The following is a 19,000-nucleotide window of genomic DNA, read 5'->3' as shown; positions in this document are numbered from 1 at the left end:
GGCGATGGGGACGTTGGGGGCGTTGGGGGACATTGGGGGTGTTGGGGACATTGGGGGACGTTGGGGATGTTGGGGATGATGGGGACGTGGGGGACATTGGGGACAGGGGGGACAATGGGGACATTGGGGATAATGGGGACATTGGGGGGGTTGGGGCATTGGGGACAGGGGGGACGTGGGGGGGCGTTGGGGGACGTTTGGGACATTTGGGACATGGAGGGACGTTGGGGACATTTGGGTCATTGGGGATCATTTGGGACATTGGGGACATTGGGGACATTGGGGACATTGGGGACATTGGGGGTCATTTGGGATATTGGGGGTCATTGGGGACGTTTGGGCCATTGGGGCCATTGGGGTTTGGGGGGGGTGACACAAGTGCCGCCGCGTGTGTCCGTGTGTCCGTCCGTCCCCCGGTGACGCGTGTCCCCTCTGTCCCCACAGAGCTGCCGGCGGAGGAGGGTGAGTCCCTTTGGGGGGTGACACTTTTGGGGGGAAACGACACTTTTTGGGGGGGGGGGAGAATGACACTGTTTGGGGGAAAATGACACTTTTTGGGGGAAAATGACACTTTTGGGGGGGGGAATGACACTTTTTGGGGGAAAATGACACTTTTTTGGGGAAAATGACACTGTTTGGGGGGGAATGAGACTTTGGGGGGGGAATGACCCTTTCGGGGGAGAATGACACTTTTTGGGGAAAATGACACTTTTGGGGGAGGAATCAAACCTTTGGGGGGGGGAATGACGCTTTTTTGGGGAGAGAATGACGCTTTTTGGGGAGGAATGAGACTTTTTGAGGGGGAATGAAACTTTTGGGGAAAATGAAACTTTTGGGGGAGAACAACACTTTTTTGGGGAAATAATGATACTTTTGGGGGGGAAATGATACTTTTTTTGGGGGGGGGATCAAACTTTGGGGGGGGAACGACGCTTTTTTGGGGAAATAATGATACTTTGGGGGGAATGATACTTTTTTGGGGGGAATGATACTTTTGGGGGGAATGATACTTTTGGGGGGGAATCAAACTTTGGGGGGGGGAATGATGCTTTTTTGGGGAAATAATGATACTTTGGGGGGGGGAATGATACTTTTTGGGGGGAATGATACTTTTTGGGGGGAGAGAATGACACTTTTTGGGGAAAATGACACTTTTGGGGGGGGAATCAAACTTTGGGGGGGGGGATTGACGCTTTTTTGGGAGAGAATGACACTTTTGGGGGGGAATGATACTTTTTGGGGGAGAGAATGACACTTTTGGGGGGGGGAATGATACTTTTTGGGGGGGAATGATACTTTTTTTGGGGGGAGAGAATGATACTTTTTTTAGGGGGAATGATACTTTTTTGCGGGAAAATGACACTTTTGGGGGGAGAATGACACTTTTGGGGGAAAATGACAATTTGGGGGGGGGGATAACCGAAAACTTTGGGGGGGCGAATGCCATTTTTTTGGGGGGGTGGGTGGAGATGTCACTTTACGGTGGAGTGATGCATTGCAGAGGGGGGGGGGGGGGGGGGGGATCTTTTCCCCAACCCCTTTGTTATCCCCAACCCCTTTGTTATCCCCAAACCCTTTGTCATCCCCAAACGGTCCCCAAACCGTCTCCCTCCCCCCCCTCCCCCCCCCAGGGAAGAGCATTTGGGAACTGGTGGTGGAGCAGTTCGAGGACCTCCTGGTGCGCATCCTGCTGCTGGCCGCCTGCATCTCCTTCGTGAGTGTCCCCGGGGGGGGGGGACACCGCTGGGGGGGGGGGGGGGGGGGACACGGTGACATAGGGGACCCCCTCCCCCCCCCGGCGGCGGGGGGAGGGGCGGGAGGTGTCCTTGGGGGTGACCTCGAGGGGGATCCGGTGTCGTCTCGAGTGTCGGCAGCTGCCGGAGGAGGGGGGGGGGGGGGGACACACACGTTGGGGACATTACGGGGGGGGGGTTGGGGACAGCTGGACCTCACCCCCCCCCCCCCCGCGTCCCCCCCCCGGTGTCCCCAAGGTGCTGGCGTGGTTTGAGGAGGGGGAGGAGACCATCACCGCCTTCGTGGAGCCCTTCGTCATCCTCCTCATCCTCGTGGCCAACGCCGTGGTGGGCGTCTGGCAGGTGAGGGGGTGGGGGCACGTGGGGACACGGGGGGGGGGGGGACACGGGGACACGGGAGGGGGTTGGGGACACGGGAGGGGGTGGGGGACATGGGGACACGTGGGGACACGGGGGGGGGGGGACACGGGAGGGGGTTGGGGACATGGGGACACGTGGGGACACAGGAGGGGGTTGGGGACATGGGGACACGGGAGGGGGTTGGGGACATGGGGACATGTGAGGACATGGGAGGGGGTTGGGGACACAGGAGGGGGTTGGGGACACGGGGACCCATGGGGACACGGGAGGGGGTGGGGGACACAGGACATGGAATGGGGTTGGGGACACAGGAGGGGGTTGGGGACACGGGGACCCATGGGGACACGGGAGGGGGTGGGGGACACAGGACACGGGAGGGGGTTGGGGACACGGGAGGGGGTTGGGGACATGGGGACATGTGAGGACATGGGAGGGGGTTGGGGACACGGGAGGGGGTTGGGGACACAGGACATGGAATGGGGTTGGGGACATGGGGACATGTGAGGACATGGGAGGGGTTTGGGGACATGGGGACACGGGATGGAGTTGGGGACACAGGAGGGGGTTGGGGACATGGGGACATGTGGGGACATGGGGAGGGGTTTGGGGACATGGGATGGGGTTGAGGACATGGGATGGAGTTGGGGACATGGGGACACGTGGGGACACGGGAGGGGGTTGGGGACATGGGGACATGTGAGGACATGGGAGGGGTCTGGGGACATGGGGACACGGGAGGGGGTTGGGGACATGGGACAGAGTTGGGGACATGGGGACACAGGATGGAGTTGGGGACACAGGAGGGGGTTGGGGACATGGGGACACAGGACATGGAATGGGGTTGGGGACACGGGATGGAGTTGGGGACACAGGAGGGGGTTGGGGACACGGGGACACGTGGGGACACGGGAGGGGGTTGGGGACATGGGACAGAGTTGGGGACATGGGGCACGGGATGGAGTTGGGGACACAGGACATGGGAGGGGGTTGGGGACACGGGGACACGTGGGGACATGGAATGGGGTTGAGGACATGGGACAGAGTTGGGGACATGGGGACACAGGAGGGGTTTGGGGACATGGGATGGGGTTGGGGACACGGGATGGAGTTGGGGACATGGGGACACGTGGGGACACGGGAGGGGGTTGGGGACACGGGAGGGGGTTGGGGACGTGTTTCCCGACGTTCTTGTGACGCCCCTGATGTCCCCAACGCCCCTGTGCCCTCCCCCCAATGTCCCTGCGGTGTCCCCTGGTGTCCCCCTCTGTCCCTCTGATGTCCCTGTGGTGTCCCCCGATGTCCCTCCAATGTCCTTTGACGTCCCCGACGTTCTCTTTGACGGCTCTGATGTTCTCCTGATGTTCCCTTTGACGTTCCCCAACGCTCTCCCGATGTCCCCAATGTCCCTGTGGTGTCCCCCAATGTCCCTCTGATGTCCCCAACGTTCTCTTTGATGTCTCTGATGTTCCTCCTGATGTCTCCCAACGTTCTCCCGATGTCCTCAATGACCCCATGGTGTCCCCCAATGTCCCCGTGGTGTCCCCTGATGTCCCCCGATGTCCCCGTGGTGTCCCCCGATGTCCCTCCGATGTCCTTTGACGTCCCCGACGTTCTCTTTGACGGCTCCGATGTTCTCCTGATGTTCCCTTTGACGTTCCCCAACGTTCTCCTGATGTCCCCAACTCCCCCGTGGTGTCCCCGTGGTGTCCCCTGGTGTCCCCCAATGTCCCTCTGATGTCCCCAACCTTCTCTTTGATGTCTCTGATGTTCCTCCTGATGTCTCCCAATGTTCTCCCGATGTCCCCGACCTCCCCAACTCCCCCGTGGTGTCCCCATGGTGTCCCCGTGGTGTCCCCGTGGTGTCCCCGTGGTGTCCCCGCGCTGTCCCCGCGCTGTCCCCGGGGCGGTGGCAGGAGCGGAACGCGGAGAACGCCATTGAGGCGCTGAAGGAGTATGAGCCGGAGATGGGGAAGGTGTATCGCGCCGACCGTAAGGCCGTGCAGCGCATCAAAGCGCGCGACCTCGTCCCCGGGGACATCGCCGAGGTGGCCGGTGAGGGCACCAGTAGCCCCCAGTGCTCCCAGTAGCCCCCAGGAGCTCCCTCTGCCCCCTCCCAGTAACCCCCAGTACTCCCAGTAGCCCCCAGGAGCTCCCTTCATCCCCTCCCAGTAACCCCCAGTGCTCCCAGTAGCCCCCAGGAGCTCCCTTTGCCCTCTCCCAGTAGCTCCACTAACTCCCGGTGCTCCCAGTAACCCCCAGGAGCTCCCTTTGCCCCCTCCCAGTAACCCCCAGTGCTCCCAGTAGCCCCCAGGAGCTCCCTTTGCCCCCTCCCAGTAGCTCCCAGTGCTCCCAGTAGCCCACAGGAGATCCCCCACCCCCTCCCAGTAGCCCCCAGTGCTCCCAGTAGCCCCAGGAGCTCCCTTCATCCCCTCCCAGTAACCCCCAGTGCTCCCAGTAGCCCCCAGGAGCTCCCTTTGCCCCCTCCCAGTAACCCCCAGTGCTCCCAGTAGCCCCCAGGAGCTCCCTCTGCCCCCTCCCAGTGCTCCCAGTGCCCCCAGGAGCTCCATTTGCCCCCTCCCTGTAGCCCCCAGTGCTCCCAGTAACCCCCAGGAGCTGCCTTTGCCCCCTCCCAGTAACCCCCAGTACTCCCAGTAGCCCCCAGGAGCTCCCTTCATCCCCTCCCAGTAACCCCCAGTGCTCCCAGTAGCCCCCAGGAGCTCCCTTTGCCCTCTCCCAGTAGCTCCACTAACTCCCGGTGCTCCCAGTAACCCCCAGGAGCTCCCTTTGCCCCCTCCCAGTAACCCCCAGTGCTCCCAGTAGCCCCCAGGAGCTCCCTTTGCCCCCTCCCAGTAGCTCCCAGTGCTCCCAGTAGCCCACAGGAGCTCCCTCGGCCCCCTCACAGTAGCTCCCAGTGCTCCCAGTAGCCCCCAGGAGCTCCCTTCGCCCCCTCCCAGTAGCTCCCAGTAATCCCCAGTGCTCCCAGTAGCCCCCAGGAGCTCCCTTTGCCCCCTCCCAGTAGCTCCCAGTAACCCCCAGTTCCCCCCCAGTGGGCGACAAGGTGCCGGCCGACATCCGCATCATCTCCATCAAGTCAACGACGCTGCGGGTGGACCAGTCCATCCTTACTGGTGAGTGACTGGGGGGCACTGGGATGGACTGGGAGGGGACTGGAGGGAAGTTGGGGGGGACTGGGAAGGACTGGGATGAACTGGGAAGGAGTGGGAGGGGACTGGGTTGAACTGGAATGGACTGGAAGGGGACTGAGATGGACTGGGAGGGGACTGGGGTGAACTGGGATGAGCTGGGATGAACTGGGAGGGGACTGGGATGAGCTGGGATGAACTGGGAGGGGACTGGGAGAGCACTGAGATGGCACTGGGATGGACTGGCGTGAACTGGGATGGACTGGGAGAGCACTAGGATGGACTGGGAGAGCACTGGGGTGGACTGGGATGCACTGGGATGAACTGGGAGAGCACTGGGATGAACTGGGATGGACTGGGAGAGCACTGGGATGGACTGGGAGAGCACTGAGATGTCACTGGGATGGACTGGAAGAGCACTGGGATGGATTGGGGTGGACTGGCGTGAACTGGGATGGACTGGGAGAGCACTGGGGTGGACTGGTGTGAACTGGGATGGACTGGTGTGAACTGGGATGCACTGGGATGGACTGGGAGAGTACTGGGGTGGACTGGGATGCACTGGGATGGACTGGGAGAGCACTGGGGTGGACTGGGATGCACTGGGATGGACTGGGAGAGCACTGGGATGGACTGGGATGGACTGGGATGAACTGGAAGAGCACTGGGATGGACTGGCGTGAACTGGGATGAACTGGGAGAGCACTGGGATGGACTGGCGTGAACTGGGATGAACTGGGAGAGCACTGGGACGAACGCGGATGGACTGGGAGAAAACCAGAGGGAACTGGAAGGGACTGGGGCGGGCGGGAGGTGGACTGGGCGGGGCGGCCCCGCCCTGCCGCACCACGCCCACCGTGCCCCGCCCCGCCCCGCCCCGCCCAGGGGAGTCGGTGTCGGTGATCAAACACACGGACCCCGTCCCCGACCCCCGCGCCGTCAACCAGGACAAGAAGAACATGCTCTTCTCCGTGAGTGGCCCCGCCCGTGGCCCCGCCCGCCCATGGCCCCGCCCACCCGTGGCCCCGCCCACCCGCGGCCCCGCCCACCCGCCCACCCCGGCGCCCTCTGCCACCCCCACCGCCTCCCACCTGCCACCACGTGGCCTCTGGGGTCACCTCCGTGTGCCATCACGTGTCCCACCACACCCTCTGGTGTCCCCACCACATGTCCCCCATGTGCCACCTCCATGTGCCACCTCTGTGTCCCACCATGTCCCCCGGTGTCCCCACCACATGTCCTCCATGTGCCACCTCCGTGTCCCACCACATGTCCACTGGTGTCCCACCACACCCTCTGGTGTCCCCACCACGTGTCCCTATGTCACACCTCCGTGTGCCACCTCTGTGTCCCACCATATCCCCCGGTGTCCCCACCACACCCTCTGGTGTCCCCACCACGTGTCCTCCATGTGCCACCTCCATGTGCCACCTCCGTGTCCCCACCACATGTCCACTGGTGTCCCACCGCACCCTCTGGTGTCCCCACCACATGTCCCCCATGTGCCACCTCCATGTGCCACCTCTGTGTCCCACCATGTCCCCCGGTGTCCCCACCACATGTCCTCCATGTGCCACCTCCGTGTCCCACCACATGTCCACTGGTGTCCCACCACACCCTCTGGTGTCCCCACCACGTGTCCCTATGTCACACCTCCGTGTGCCACCTCTGTGTCCCACCATATCCCCCGGTGTCCCCACCACACCCTCTGGTGTCCCCACCACGTGTCCTCCATGTGCCACCTCCATGTGCCACCTCCGTGTCCCCACCACATGTCCCCCGGTGTCCCCACCACACCCTCTGGTGTCCCCACCACATGTCCCCTATGTCACACCTCCGTGTGCCACCTCCATGTCCCACCATGTCCCCCGGTGTCCCCACCACGTCCCCCATGTGCCACCTCCATGTGCCACCTCCATGTCCCACCATGTCCCCCAGTGTCCCCACCACACATCCCCTATGTCCCACCACATGTTCCCTCCTGTCCCCACCATGTGGCCTTCGTGTCCCACCACATGTCCTCTGGTGTCCCCACCACACCCTCTGGTGTCCCCACCACGTGTCCTCCATGTGCCACCTCCGTATGCCACCTCCGTGTCCCACCACATGTCCACTGGTGTCCCACCACACTCTCTGGTGTCCCCACCACATGTCCTCCGTGTGCCACCTCCGTGTCCCCACCACGCCCTCTGGTGTCCCCACCACGTGTCCCTATGTCCCACCTCCATGTGCCACCTCCATGTCCCACCATGTCCCCCGGTGTCCCCACCACGTGTCCTCCATGTGCCACCTCCGTGTCCCCACCACATGTCCACTGGTGTCCCACCACACCCTCTGGTGTCCCCACCACGTGTCCCTATGTCACACCTCCGTGTGCCACCTCCATGTCCCACCATGTCCCCCGGTGTCCCCACCACATGTCCTCCATGTGCCACCTCCATGTGCCACCTCTGTGTCCCCACCACATGTCCACTGGTGTCCCCACCACACCCTCTGGTGTCCCCACCACGTGTCCTTCATGTGCCACTTCCATGTGCCACCTCCATGTCCCCACCACATGTCCACTGGTGTCCCCACCACACCCTCTGGTGTCCCCACCACGTGTCCCCTATGTCACACCTCCGTGTGCCACCTCCATGTCCCACCATGTCCCCCGGTGTCCCCACCACACGTCCCCTACGTCCCACCACATGTTCCCTCCTGTCCCCACCATGTGTCCTCCGTGTCCCACCACATGTCCACTGGTGTCCCCACCACGTGTCCCCTATGTCCCACCTCCGTGTGCCACCTCTGTGTCCCACCACATGTCCACTGGTGTCCCCACCACATGTCCCTTATGTCATACCTCCATGTCCCACCTCCATGTCCCACCACACCCTCTGGTGTCCCCACCACACGTCCCCCATGTGCCACCTCCATGTGCCACCATGTCCCCCGGTGTCCCCACCACATGTCCCCTATGTCACACCTCCGTGTGCCACCTCCATGTCCCACCACACCCTCTGGTGTCCCCACCACATGTCCCCCATGTCCCACCTCCGTGTCCCACCACACCCTCTGGTGTCCCCACCACATGTCCCCCATGTGCCACCTCCATGTCCCACCATGTCCCCTGGTGTCCCCACCACGTCCCTCACGTCCCATCTCCACGTCCCACCACCCCTTCCCCGGTCCCACCACGTGTCCCCACCACGTCCCCACCACCCCTTCCCCGGTCCCACCACATGTCCCCACCACCCCCGCCGTCCCCCCCGCAGGGCACCAACATCGGGGCGGGCAAAGCCGTGGGCATCGTGGTGGCCACGGGGGTGAACACGGAGATCGGGAAGATCCGGGACGAGATGGCGGCCACCGAGCAGGACAAGACGCCGCTGCAGCAGAAGTTGGACGAGTTCGGGGAGCAGCTCTCCAAGGTCATCTCCCTCATCTGCGTGGCCGTGTGGCTCATCAACATCGGCCACTTCAACGACCCCGTCCACGGCGGCTCCTGGATCCGCGGCGCCATCTACTACTTCAAGATCGCCGTGGCCTTGGCCGTGGCCGCCATCCCCGAAGGTGCCGAGCCTCCTCCGGGCCCCCTGCGGGGCCACGGTGGCCTTCTGCCACCCCGTACGGGCTCGTGGTGGCCAGCCTTGGTCTCCTATGGGTTCGTCACGGCCATCCTTGACCCCATATGGGCTCGTGGTGGCCATCCTTGACCCCATATGGGCTCGTGATGGCCATCCTTGGTCTCCTATGGGTTCTGAAGGCCATCCTTGACCTCATATGGGCTCGTGGTGGCCATCCTTGGTCTCCTATGGGTTCTGAAGGCCATCCTTGACCCCATATGGGCTCGTGGTGGCCATCCTTGACCTCATATGGGCTTGTGATGGCCATCCTTGGTCTCCTATGGGCTCTGAAGGCCATCCTTGACCCCATATGGGCTTGTGATGGCCATCTTTGGTCTCCTATGGGTTCTGAAGACCATCCTTGACCCCATACGGGGTCGTGGTGGTCATCCTTGACCTCATATGGGCTCGTCACGGCCATCCTTGACCCCATACGGGCTCGTGGTGGCCATCCTTGACCCCATATGGGCTCGTGGTGGCCATCTTTGGTCTCCTATGGGCTCTGAAGGCCATCCTTGACCCCATACGGGCTTGTGATGGCCATCCTTGGTCTCCTATGGGTTATGGTGTCCATCTTTCACCCCATATGGGCTCGTGATGGCCATCTTTGACCCCATACGGGCTCATGATGGCTGTCCTCGACCCTATATGGGCTTGTAACGTCCATCCTTGGTCTTGTGTGGGTTATGGTGACCATCCTGGATCCCGTATGGACTTGTGACGTCCATGTTTGACCCCATATGGGCTTGTAACGTCCGTCCTTGACCTCACGTGGGTCCTGAAGGCCATCCTTGGTCTTAGATGGGTTCCTGAAGCCCTTCCCAGATCCCGTATGGGTTTGTAACGTCCATCTTTGATCCCATATGGGCTTATAATGTCCCTCTCTGGTCTCCTGTGGGTTTAGGACGTCCGTCCTTGACCCCGTATGGGCTTATAAGGTCCACCGCTGGTCCCCTGTGGGCTTATATTGTCCATCTCTGGTCTTCTGTGGGTTCGTAACGTCCGTTCTTGATCCCGTATGGCCTTCTAAGGCCCTTTCTTGGTGTTCTCTGGAGCCATCACCTCTCCCTGCTCCCGCCTGGGGCTGGTGGCCGCTCGGTGGGGCTGGTGGCCACGCCGTGGGGCTGAGGGGACACCTCTCCGTAGGGCTGCCGGCCGTCATCACCACCTGCCTGGCGCTGGGGACGCGGCGCATGGCCAAGAAGAACGCCATCGTGAGGAGCCTCCCCTCGGTGGAGACGCTGGGCTGCACCTCCGTCATCTGCTCCGACAAGACCGGCACCCTCACCACCAACCAGATGTCCGTCTGCAAGGTGGGTGGCCACCGCGGGGTGCCCTGAGGTCCCCCGGCACCCCCTCGCGTCCCCCTGGGTGCCCCAAGGTCCCCTGGGACCTCCTTGTGCCCCAAGGTCCTCCAGGAACCCACCGTGTCCTGTTGGGTCCTCCAGGAACCCACCATGTCCCCTTGGGTGCCCCAAGGTCTTCTGGGACCTCCTTGTGCCCCAAGGTCCTCCAGGAACCCACCATGTCCCCTTGGGTGCCCCAAGGTCCCCTGGGACCTCCTCGTGGCCCCTCGGGTGCCCCAAGGTCCCCTGGGACCTCCTCGTGCCCCAAGGTCCTCCAGGACCCCTCATGTCCCTTTGGGTGCCCCTCGTGTCCTCCCGGGTGCCTCCACCTCCCCTAAGGACCCCCCTGGACACCCCACCGTTCCCCCGGACACTCCGATGTCCCCAAGGGTGGCCCAACGTCCCCCCAGGTCCCCCTGGGTGCCCCGGTGTCCCCAAGGACCCCCTGACGTCCCCCCTGGTGTCCCCCCCGGGGCCACCCCCAACCCCTTCTCCTCTCCCCGCAGATGTTCATCGTGGACAAGGTGGAGGGCGACGTCTGCTCCCTCAACGAGTTCTCCATCACCGGTTCCACCTACGCCCCCGAGGGAGACGTGTGAGTCACCCGGGGCACCCCGGTGGCCCCTCCCGGAGGTCCCCGTCCCCCATGGAACCCCGGTGGCCCCTCCCGGAGGTCCCCGTCCCCCACGGGCTGGTAGAGACCTTACTTGGAGGTCCCCGTTGGTGACCATCTTGGAGGACGTTGGAGCAACCGGGGGGGGGGTGTTGGGGCTCCCGGGAGGGGTGGGGGGACATCGGGGCACCCGAGGGGGACATCAGGGGGTCCTTGGGGACATCGGGGCACCCGAGGGGACATCAGGGGGTCCTGGAGGACATCGGGGCACCCAGTGAGTTATGGGAGGTTCCTGGGAGGTGCTGGGCCACCCAGGGGGACATCAGAGGGTCCTTGGGGACATCGGGGCGCTTAAGGAGACATCAGGAGGTCCTTGGGGACATCGGGGCACCCGAAGGGACCTCTGGGGGTTCTTGGGGACGTTGAGGCACCTGAGGGGACCTCAGGAGATCCTTGGGGACGTTGAGGCACCCGAAGGGGACACCAGAAGGTCCTTGGGGACGTTGAGGCACCTGAGGGGACCTCAGGAGATCCTTGGGGACGTTGAGGCACCCGAAGGGGACACCAGAAGGTCCTTGGGGACGATGAGGCACCTGAGGGGACCTCTGGGGGTTCTTGGGGACGTTGAGGCACTTGAGGGGACCTCAGGAGATCCTTGGGGACGTTGAGGCACCCGAGGGGGACACCAGAAGGTCCTTGGGGACGATGAGGCACCTGAGGGGACCTCAGGGGGTTCTTGGGGACGTTGAGGCACCTGAGGGGACCTCTGGGGGTTCTTGGGGACGTTGGGGCACCCGAGGGGGACACCAGAAGGTCCTTGGGGACGTTGGGGCACCCGAAGGGGACACCAGAAGGTCCTTGGGGACGTTGAGGCACCTGAGGGGACCTCAGGGGGTTCTTGGGGACGTTGAGGCACCTGAGGGGACCTCAGGGGGTTCTTGGGGACGTTGGGGCACCCGAGGGGGACACCAGAAGGTCCTTGGGGACGATGAGGCACCTGAGGGGACCTCAGGGGGTTCTTGGGGACGTTGAGGCACCTGAGGGGACCTCAGGGGGTTCTTGGGGACGTTGGGGCACCCGAGGGGGACACCAGAAGGTCCTTGGGGACGATGAGGCACCTGAGGGCACCTCTGGGGGTTCTTGGGGACGTTGAGGCACCTGAGGGGACCTCAGGAGATCCTTGGGGACGTTGGGGCACCCGAGGGGACACCAGAAGGTCCTTGGGGACGTTGAGGCACCCGAGGGGGACACCAGAAGGTCCTTGGGGACGATGAGGCACCTGAGGGGACCTCAGGGGGTTCTTGGGGACGTTGGGGCACCCAAAGGAACATCGGGAAATCCATGGGGACATCAGGAGGTCCTGGAGGCCATCGGGGCACCCAGCGAGCCGTGGGAGGTGCTGGACCACCCGAGGGGACATCGTGTCACTCGTGGGGTGGGCCACCCCGCGGGATGTCCCCACAACCCCCCTGGGGTGTCCCCAACCCTCCCGTGTGTCCCCCCGGAAGGATGAAGCAGGAGAAGCAGGTGAAGGCCGGGCAGTACGACGGACTGGTGGAGTTGGCCACCATCTGCGCCCTCTGCAACGACTCCTCCCTCGACTACAACGAGGTGACCCCCGTCCCCGTCGTCCCCAACGGTGCCACCTCCTCCCGCCCCGGCTGGAGGCGGGTGGGTGACGCCGCCGTGTCCCCCCCCAGTCCAAAGGCATCTACGAGAAGGTGGGGGAGGCCACGGAGACCGCCCTCACCTGTCTGGTGGAGAAGATGAACGTCTTCAACACCGACGTCCGCAGTCTCTCCAAGGTGGAGCGCGCCAACGCCTGCAACTCCGTGAGTGTCCCCTCCTGTCCCCTCCTGTCCCCTCCTGTCCTCTCCTGTCCCCTCCGCCTCTCCCCTGGACCTCCGTCACCTCTGGCCAGGTCTTGGTGACCCTCTTTCTCCTCCCCGTGAGCCTCGTCCTCACCTCACCGGGCCACCACCCCGCGCGTCCCGTTGACCTCCCCGTCCTCCGCCTGTCCTCGTTGTCCCCATCCCCTCGTTAGTCCCGTGGCCCCACTGTCCCCGAGGTCCTCTCGATGTCCCCAAGGTCCTCTCGATGTCCCCGAGGTCCTTCTCGTGTCCCCAAGGTCCTCTCGATGTCCCCAAGGTCCTCTCAATGTCCCCGAGGTCCTCTCGATGTCCCCGAGGTCCTTCTCGTGTCCCCAAGGTCCTCTTGATGTCCCCGAGGTCCTCTCAATGTCCCCGAGGTCCTTCTCGTGTCCCCAAGGTCCTCTTGATGTCCCCGAGGTCCTCTCAATGTCCCCGAGGTCCTTCTCGTGTCCCCGAGGTCCTTCTCGTGTCCCCAAGGTCCTCTCGATGTCCCCAAGGTCCTCTCAATGTCCCCGAGGTCCTCTCGATGTCCCCGAGGTCCTTCTCGTGTCCCCAAGGTCCTCCTTACGTCCCCACGGTCCTCTTCATCTCCCCACTGATCCTGTCCCCACCTTCTCCGTGTCCCCATGTGCCCCATTGACCCCGCTGTCCTGCCTATGTCACCGTTGTCCCCATGTCACCATTGTCCCCATGTCCCTGAGGTCCTCTCGATGTCCCCAAGCTCCTCCTCATGTCCCCAAGGTCCTCTCAATGTCCTCAAGCTCCTCTCAATGTCCCCAAGGTCCTCCTCATGTCCCCAAGGTCCTCCCCAAGGTCTTCTTGATGTCGCCAATCTCCTCCTCGTGTCCCCACTGATCCTGTCCCCACCTTCTCCGTGTCCCCATGTGCCCCATTGACCCCGCTGTCCTCCCTATGTCACCGTTGTCCCCATGTCACCATTGTCCCCATGTCCCTGAGGTCCTCTCGATGTCCCCAAGCTCCTCCTCGTGTCCCCACTGATCCTGTCCCCACCTTCTCCGTGCCAACCCCGTGTCCAACGATGTGTCATTGACCCCACTGTCCTCCTCACGTCCTTGTTGTCCCCAAGGTCCTCCTCATGTCCCCAAGGTCCTCTTGATGTCCCCAAGGTCCTCCTCATGTCCCCAAGGTCCTCTCGATGTCGCCAAGGTCCTCTCGATGTCCCCAAGCTCCTCCTCATGTCCCCAAGCTCCTCCTCATGTCCCCAAGGTCCTCTTGATGTCCCCAAGGTCCTCTTGATGTCGCCAAGGTCCTTCTCGTGTCCCCAAGGTCCTCCCCAAGGTCCTCTTGATGTCCCCAAGCTCCTCCTCATGTCCCCAAGGTCCTCCCCAAGGTCTTCTCGATGTCCCCAAGCTCCTCCTCGTGTCCCCACTGATCCTGTCCCCACCTTCTCCATGTCCCCATGTGCCCCATTGACCCCGCTGTCCTCCCCGTGCCACCGTTGTCCCCATGTCCCCGCTGTCCCTGAGGTCCTCTCGATGTCCCCAAGCTCCTCCTCATGTCCCCAAGGTCCTCCCCAAGGTCTTCTCGATGTCCCCGAGCTCCTCCTCGTGTCCCCACTGATCCTGTCCCCACCTTCTCCGTGTCCCCGTGTGCCCCATTGACCCCGCTGTCCTCCCCGTGCCACCGTTGTCCCCGTGTCCTCGTTGTCCCCCCCTCTCCGTGACGCTGTCCCCGCTGTCCCCAGGTCATCAAGCAGCTGATGAAGAAGGAGTTCACTCTGGAGTTCTCCCGCGACCGCAAGTCCATGTCCGTCTACTGCTCTCCGGCCAAAGCCTCCCGCGCCGCCGTGGGCAACAAGATGTTCGTCAAGGTGGGCCCCCATCCCCACCTCCCCGTGGTCCGCGTCCCCCGGTGGCCGCCGCCTTCACGCCCGTGGGCCCCCCCCACCCCCTCCTCCTCCTCCTCCTCCTCCTCCTCCTCGTAGGGCGCCCCCGAAGGTGTCATCGACCGCTGTAACTACGTGCGGGTGGGCACCACCCGGGTGCCCCTGACGCCCACCGTCAAGGAGAAGATCCTGGCCGTCATCAAGGAGTGGGGCACCGGGCGGGACACCCTGCGCTGCTTGGCCTTGGCCACCCGCGACACCCCGCCCAAGAAGGAGGACATGGTCCTGGAGGACTCCACCAAGTTCGCCGAGTACGAGGTGATGCCTTCGAGGGGGGAGGGGGTTCTTCGCTCTCCGACGGGCTCCGGTCGGGACCTCCTCGGGGTCTTCAGTCCTCTACGAGTCCCTTCTTGGGGCTTCTTTGGGCCTTCGGGGGTCTACCGCGTCCCCTCTTTGGGGTTCTTGGTCCTCTACGGTCCTCTAACGCCTTCCTTGGAGGTCCTTTGGACTTCAGGGGTCTATAGTGTCCCCTTTTTTGGGGTTCTTGGTCCTCTACGGTCCTCTAACGCCTTCCTTGGAGGTCCTTTGGACTTCAGGGGGTTATAGTGTCCCCTTTTTGGGGGTTCTTGGTCCTTTATGGCCATACGACACCTTTCTCGGGGGTTCTTTGGGCCTTCAAGGGGCTGTAGTGTCCCCTTTTGGGTGGTGTTGGTCCTATATGGCCATAGGACACCTCTCTTGGAGGTTCTTTGGGCCTTCGGGGGTCTATAATGTCCCCTTTTGGGGGTTCTCGGCCCTATATGGCCCTTTAACGCCTTTCTTGGAGGTTCTTTGGGCCTTCAGGAGCGTATAAGGTCCTCTTTTGGAGGTCTCCGCTGCCCCGTGGCCCTATAACACCTTCTCTGGTGGGTCTGTGGTCCTACGAGGCTGCGTGAGGTCCTCTCGGTGGGGTCCCCGGTCCCATATAGCCACGTACCGACCTCTCTGTGGGTTCCGTGGTCCTACAGGTCCGTACGGAACCTTCTCTGGGGGGGGGTCTGGGTCATCGAAGGGTGTCCCCTGTCCCCTTTTTGGAGGTCCTTAAGTCCCGTATAGACCACATAGAGCTTTTTTTTGGGGGGGGGGAGAGTTTTGGTCCTCTAAAGTTGTCCGTGTCCCCCCCTCCGTTTTTGGGGGTGGGTGTCCCATCCCCCCCCCCCCCCCTATAGATGGACCTGACCTTCGTGGGTTGCGTGGGGATGTTGGACCCCCCCCGCAAAGAAGTGATGGGCTCCATCCGCCTCTGCCGGGACGCCGGCATCCGGGTCATCATGATCACGGGGGACAACAAAGGGACGGCCATCGCCATCTGCCGCCGCATCGGCATCTTCAGCGAGGAGGAGGAGGTGACGGGGAGGGCCTACACGGGGCGGGAGTTCGACGACCTGCCCCCCGCCGAGCAGCGGGAAGCCTGCCGCCGCGCCTGCTGCTTCGCCCGCGTCGAGCCCACCCACAAGTCCAAGATCGTGGAGTTCCTCCAATCCTTCGATGAGATCACCGCCATGGTGAGGCTCCCGGGATGTGTTTGGGGGGGTTCCTGGGGGGTCCCGTGTCGGTCTGACGTGGTTTTGGGGGTCCACCAGCGCTCTGGGAGGTTCCTGGGGAGTCCCATGTAGGTCTGACGTGGTTTTGGGGGTCCACCAGCGCTCTGGGAGGTTCCTGGGGAGTCCCATGTAGGTCTGACGTGGTTTTGGGGGTCCACCAGCGCTCTGGGAGGTTCCTGGGGGGTCCCGTGTCGCTCTGACGTGGTTTTGGGGGTCCACCAGCGCTCTGGGAGGTTCCTGGGGGGTCCCGTGTAGGTCTGACGTGGTTTTGGGGGTCCACCAGCGCTCTCAGAGGTTCCTGGGGGGTCCCGTGTCGCTCTGACGTGGTTTTGGGGGTCCACCAGCGCTCTGGGAGGTTCCTGGGGGGTCTCACATCGATTGGATGTGGTTTTGGGGGTCCACCAGTGTTTTGGGGGGTTCTGGGCGGGTCCCGTGTAGGTCTGGCGTGGTTTTGGGGGTCCACCAGCGCTCGGGGAGGTTCCGCAGTTGTGATTGACCCACAACTCCCTTGAGGAGTCCCCCACCCCCTTGGTAGACCCACTACCTCCTTGGTTGACCCAAAACTCCCTTGAGGAGACCCATAACTCCCTTGAGGAGACCCCCCGCCCCCTTGGTTGACCCACAACTCCCTTGGTTGACCCACAACTCCCTTGAGGAGCCCCCCACCCCCTTGGAAGACCCACAACTCCCTTGAGGAGACCCATCATCACCTTTGGTTGACCCACAACTCCCTTGAGGAGACCCATAACTCCCTTGGTAGACCCCCCACCCCCTTGGTTGACCCACAACTCCCTTGAGGAGACCCATCATCCCCTTTGGGTGACCCACAACACCCTTGAGGAGACCCCCCACCCCCTTGGTAGACCCACAACTCCCTCGAGGAGCCCCCCCACCCCCTTGGTTGACCCACAACTCCCTTGAGGAGACCCATCATCCCCTTTGGGTGACCCACAACACCCTTGAGGAGACCCCCCACCCCCTTGGTAGACCCACAACTCCCTCGAGGAGCCCCCCCACCCCCTTGGTTGACCCACAACTCCCTTGAGGAGACCCATCATCCCCTTTGGGTGACCCACAACTCCCTTGAGGAGCCCTCCCACCCCCTTGGTAGACCCACTACCCCCTTGGTTGACCCAAAACTCCCTTGAGGAGACCCATAACTCCCTTGGTTGACCCACAACTCCCTTGGTAGCCCCACAACTCCCTTGAGGAGACCCCCCACCCCCTTGGTAGACCCCCCACCCCCTTGGTTGACCCACAACTCCCTTGAGGAGACCCATCATCCCCTTTGGGTGACCCACAACACCCTTGAGGAGACCCCCCACCCCCTTGGTAGACCCACAACTCCCTCGAGGAGCCCCCCCACCCCCTTGGTAGACCCACAACTCCCTTGAGGAGCCCTCCCACCCCCTTGGTAGACCCACTGCCCCCTTGGTTGACCCACAACACCCTTGAGGAGACCCATCATCACCTTCGGGTGACCCACAACACCCTTGAGGAGACCCCCCACCCCCTTGGTTGACCCACAACTCCCTTGAGGAGACCCATCATCCCCTTTGGGTGACCCACAACTCCCTCGAGGAGCCCCCCCCCCCCGCCTTGGTAGCCCCCCCCCCCGCCCTTGGTAGCCCCGCAACCCCCTCCAGGAGCCCCCCCCTCCCCCCCCCGGGGGGCTGACGCGGGGCGCCCCCGGGGGCAGACGGGGGACGGGGTGAACGACGCGCCGGCGCTGAAGAAGGCGGAGATCGGCATCGCCATGGGCTCGGGGACGGCGGTGGCCAAGACGGCCTCCGAGATGGTCCTGGCCGACGACAACTTCTCCACCATCGTGGCGGCGGTGGAGGAGGGCCGCGCCATCTACAACAACATGAAGCAGTTCATCCGCTACCTCATCTCCTCCAACGTGGGCGAGGTGGTCTGGTGAGAGGGCCTCCCAGTTCCTCCCAGTTCCTGCCGGTTCCTCCCGGTTCCTCCCAGTGCCCACCGGTTGTCCCAGCTTCCTTCTAGCCCACCAGTTCCTTCCAGTCCCACCGGTGTCTCCAGCTCTCCCCTGTGACCCCCCCCAGGTCCTCCCAGTCCCCCTGATGCTCCCCAGTTCCTCCCAGTTCCTCCCAGTTCCTCCCAGTTCCTCCCAGTGCCTCCCGTCTCCCCAGCTTCCTCCCAGTCCCACCAGTTCCTCCCAGTCCCACCAGTTTCTCCAGCTCCCTCCTGTGTAACCCCCCCAGTTCCTCCCAGTCCCCCTGATGCTCCCCAGTTCCTCCCAGTTCCTCCCAGTGCCTCCCGTCTCCCCAGCTTCCTCCCAGTCCCACCAGTTCCTCCCCGTCCCACCAGTTCCTCCCAGTTCCTCCCAGTGCCTCCCGTCTCCCCAGCTTCCTCCCAGTCCCACCAGTTCCTCCCCATCCCACCAGTTCCTCCCGGTTCCTGCCAGTTCCTCCCAGTGCCACCCGTCTCCCCAGCTTCCTCCCCATCCCACCAGTTCCTCCCCGTCCCACCAGTTCCTCCCGGTTCCTCCCAGTTCCTCCCAGTGCCCACCGGTCGCCCCAGCTTCCTCCCAGTCCCACCAGTTCCTCCCCGTCCCACCAGTTCCTCCTAGTTCCTCCCAGTGCCTCCCGTCTCCCCAGCTTCCTCCCAGTCCCACCAGTTCCTCCCAGTCCCACCAGTTCCTCCCCATCCCACCAGTTCCTCCCAGTTCCTCCCAGTGCCTCCCGTCTCCCCAGCTTCCTCCCAGTCCCACCAGTTCCTCCCCATCCCACCAGTTCCTCCCGGTTCCTCCCAGTTCCTCCCAGTGCCTCCCATCTCCCCAGCTTCCTCCCAGTCCCACCAGTTCCTCCCAGTCCCACCAGTTCCTCCCCGTCCCACCAGTTCCTCCCAGTTCC

At 63.3% G+C, this 19,000-nt stretch overlaps 1 protein-coding gene across 1 annotated transcript; it reads left to right on the top strand.

Moving 5' to 3' along the window:
* Positions 1-354: 354 nt before the first annotated feature.
* On the top strand, positions 355-18,972 carry LOC309685596 (sarcoplasmic/endoplasmic reticulum calcium ATPase 1). Its single transcript, XM_082501336.1, has 15 exons — positions 355-462; positions 1,632-1,714; positions 1,992-2,096; positions 4,028-4,166; positions 5,162-5,242; positions 6,143-6,228; positions 8,515-8,812; positions 10,012-10,178; positions 10,718-10,806; positions 12,333-12,435; positions 12,525-12,656; positions 14,401-14,526; positions 14,641-14,859; positions 15,750-16,085; positions 17,824-18,972. The coding sequence occupies exons 4-15, from the start codon at positions 4,079-4,081 to the stop codon at positions 18,046-18,048; spliced, it is 1,950 nt and encodes a 649-aa protein (XP_082357462.1). The 5' UTR covers positions 355-462; positions 1,632-1,714; positions 1,992-2,096; positions 4,028-4,078; the 3' UTR covers positions 18,049-18,972.
* The last annotated feature ends 28 nt before the right edge of the window (positions 18,973-19,000 follow it).

Source organism: Vanellus vanellus (genome assembly GCF_965231255.1).
Source record: "Vanellus vanellus genome assembly, contig: HAP1_SCAFFOLD_2093, whole genome shotgun sequence".
Taxonomy (NCBI): Eukaryota; Metazoa; Chordata; class Aves; order Charadriiformes; family Charadriidae; genus Vanellus; species Vanellus vanellus.
The sequence above is the reverse complement of the archived record's forward strand: the minus strand, read 5'-3'. Positions and strand labels throughout refer to the sequence as shown.

Bases quoted from the DNA above. Each gene is read 5' to 3' on its own strand.
- LOC309685596 (XM_082501336.1), top strand. From the start codon at position 4,079: ATGGGGAAGGTGTATCGCGCCGACCGTAAGGCCGTGCAGCGCATCAAA. The intron at 6,229-8,514 runs GTGAGTGGCCCC...TCCCCCCCGCAG, and splicing joins AGAAGAACATGCTCTTCTCC to GGCACCAACATCGGGGCGGG. The intron at 10,807-12,332 runs GTGAGTCACCCG...TCCCCCCGGAAG, and splicing joins TACGCCCCCGAGGGAGACGT to GATGAAGCAGGAGAAGCAGG.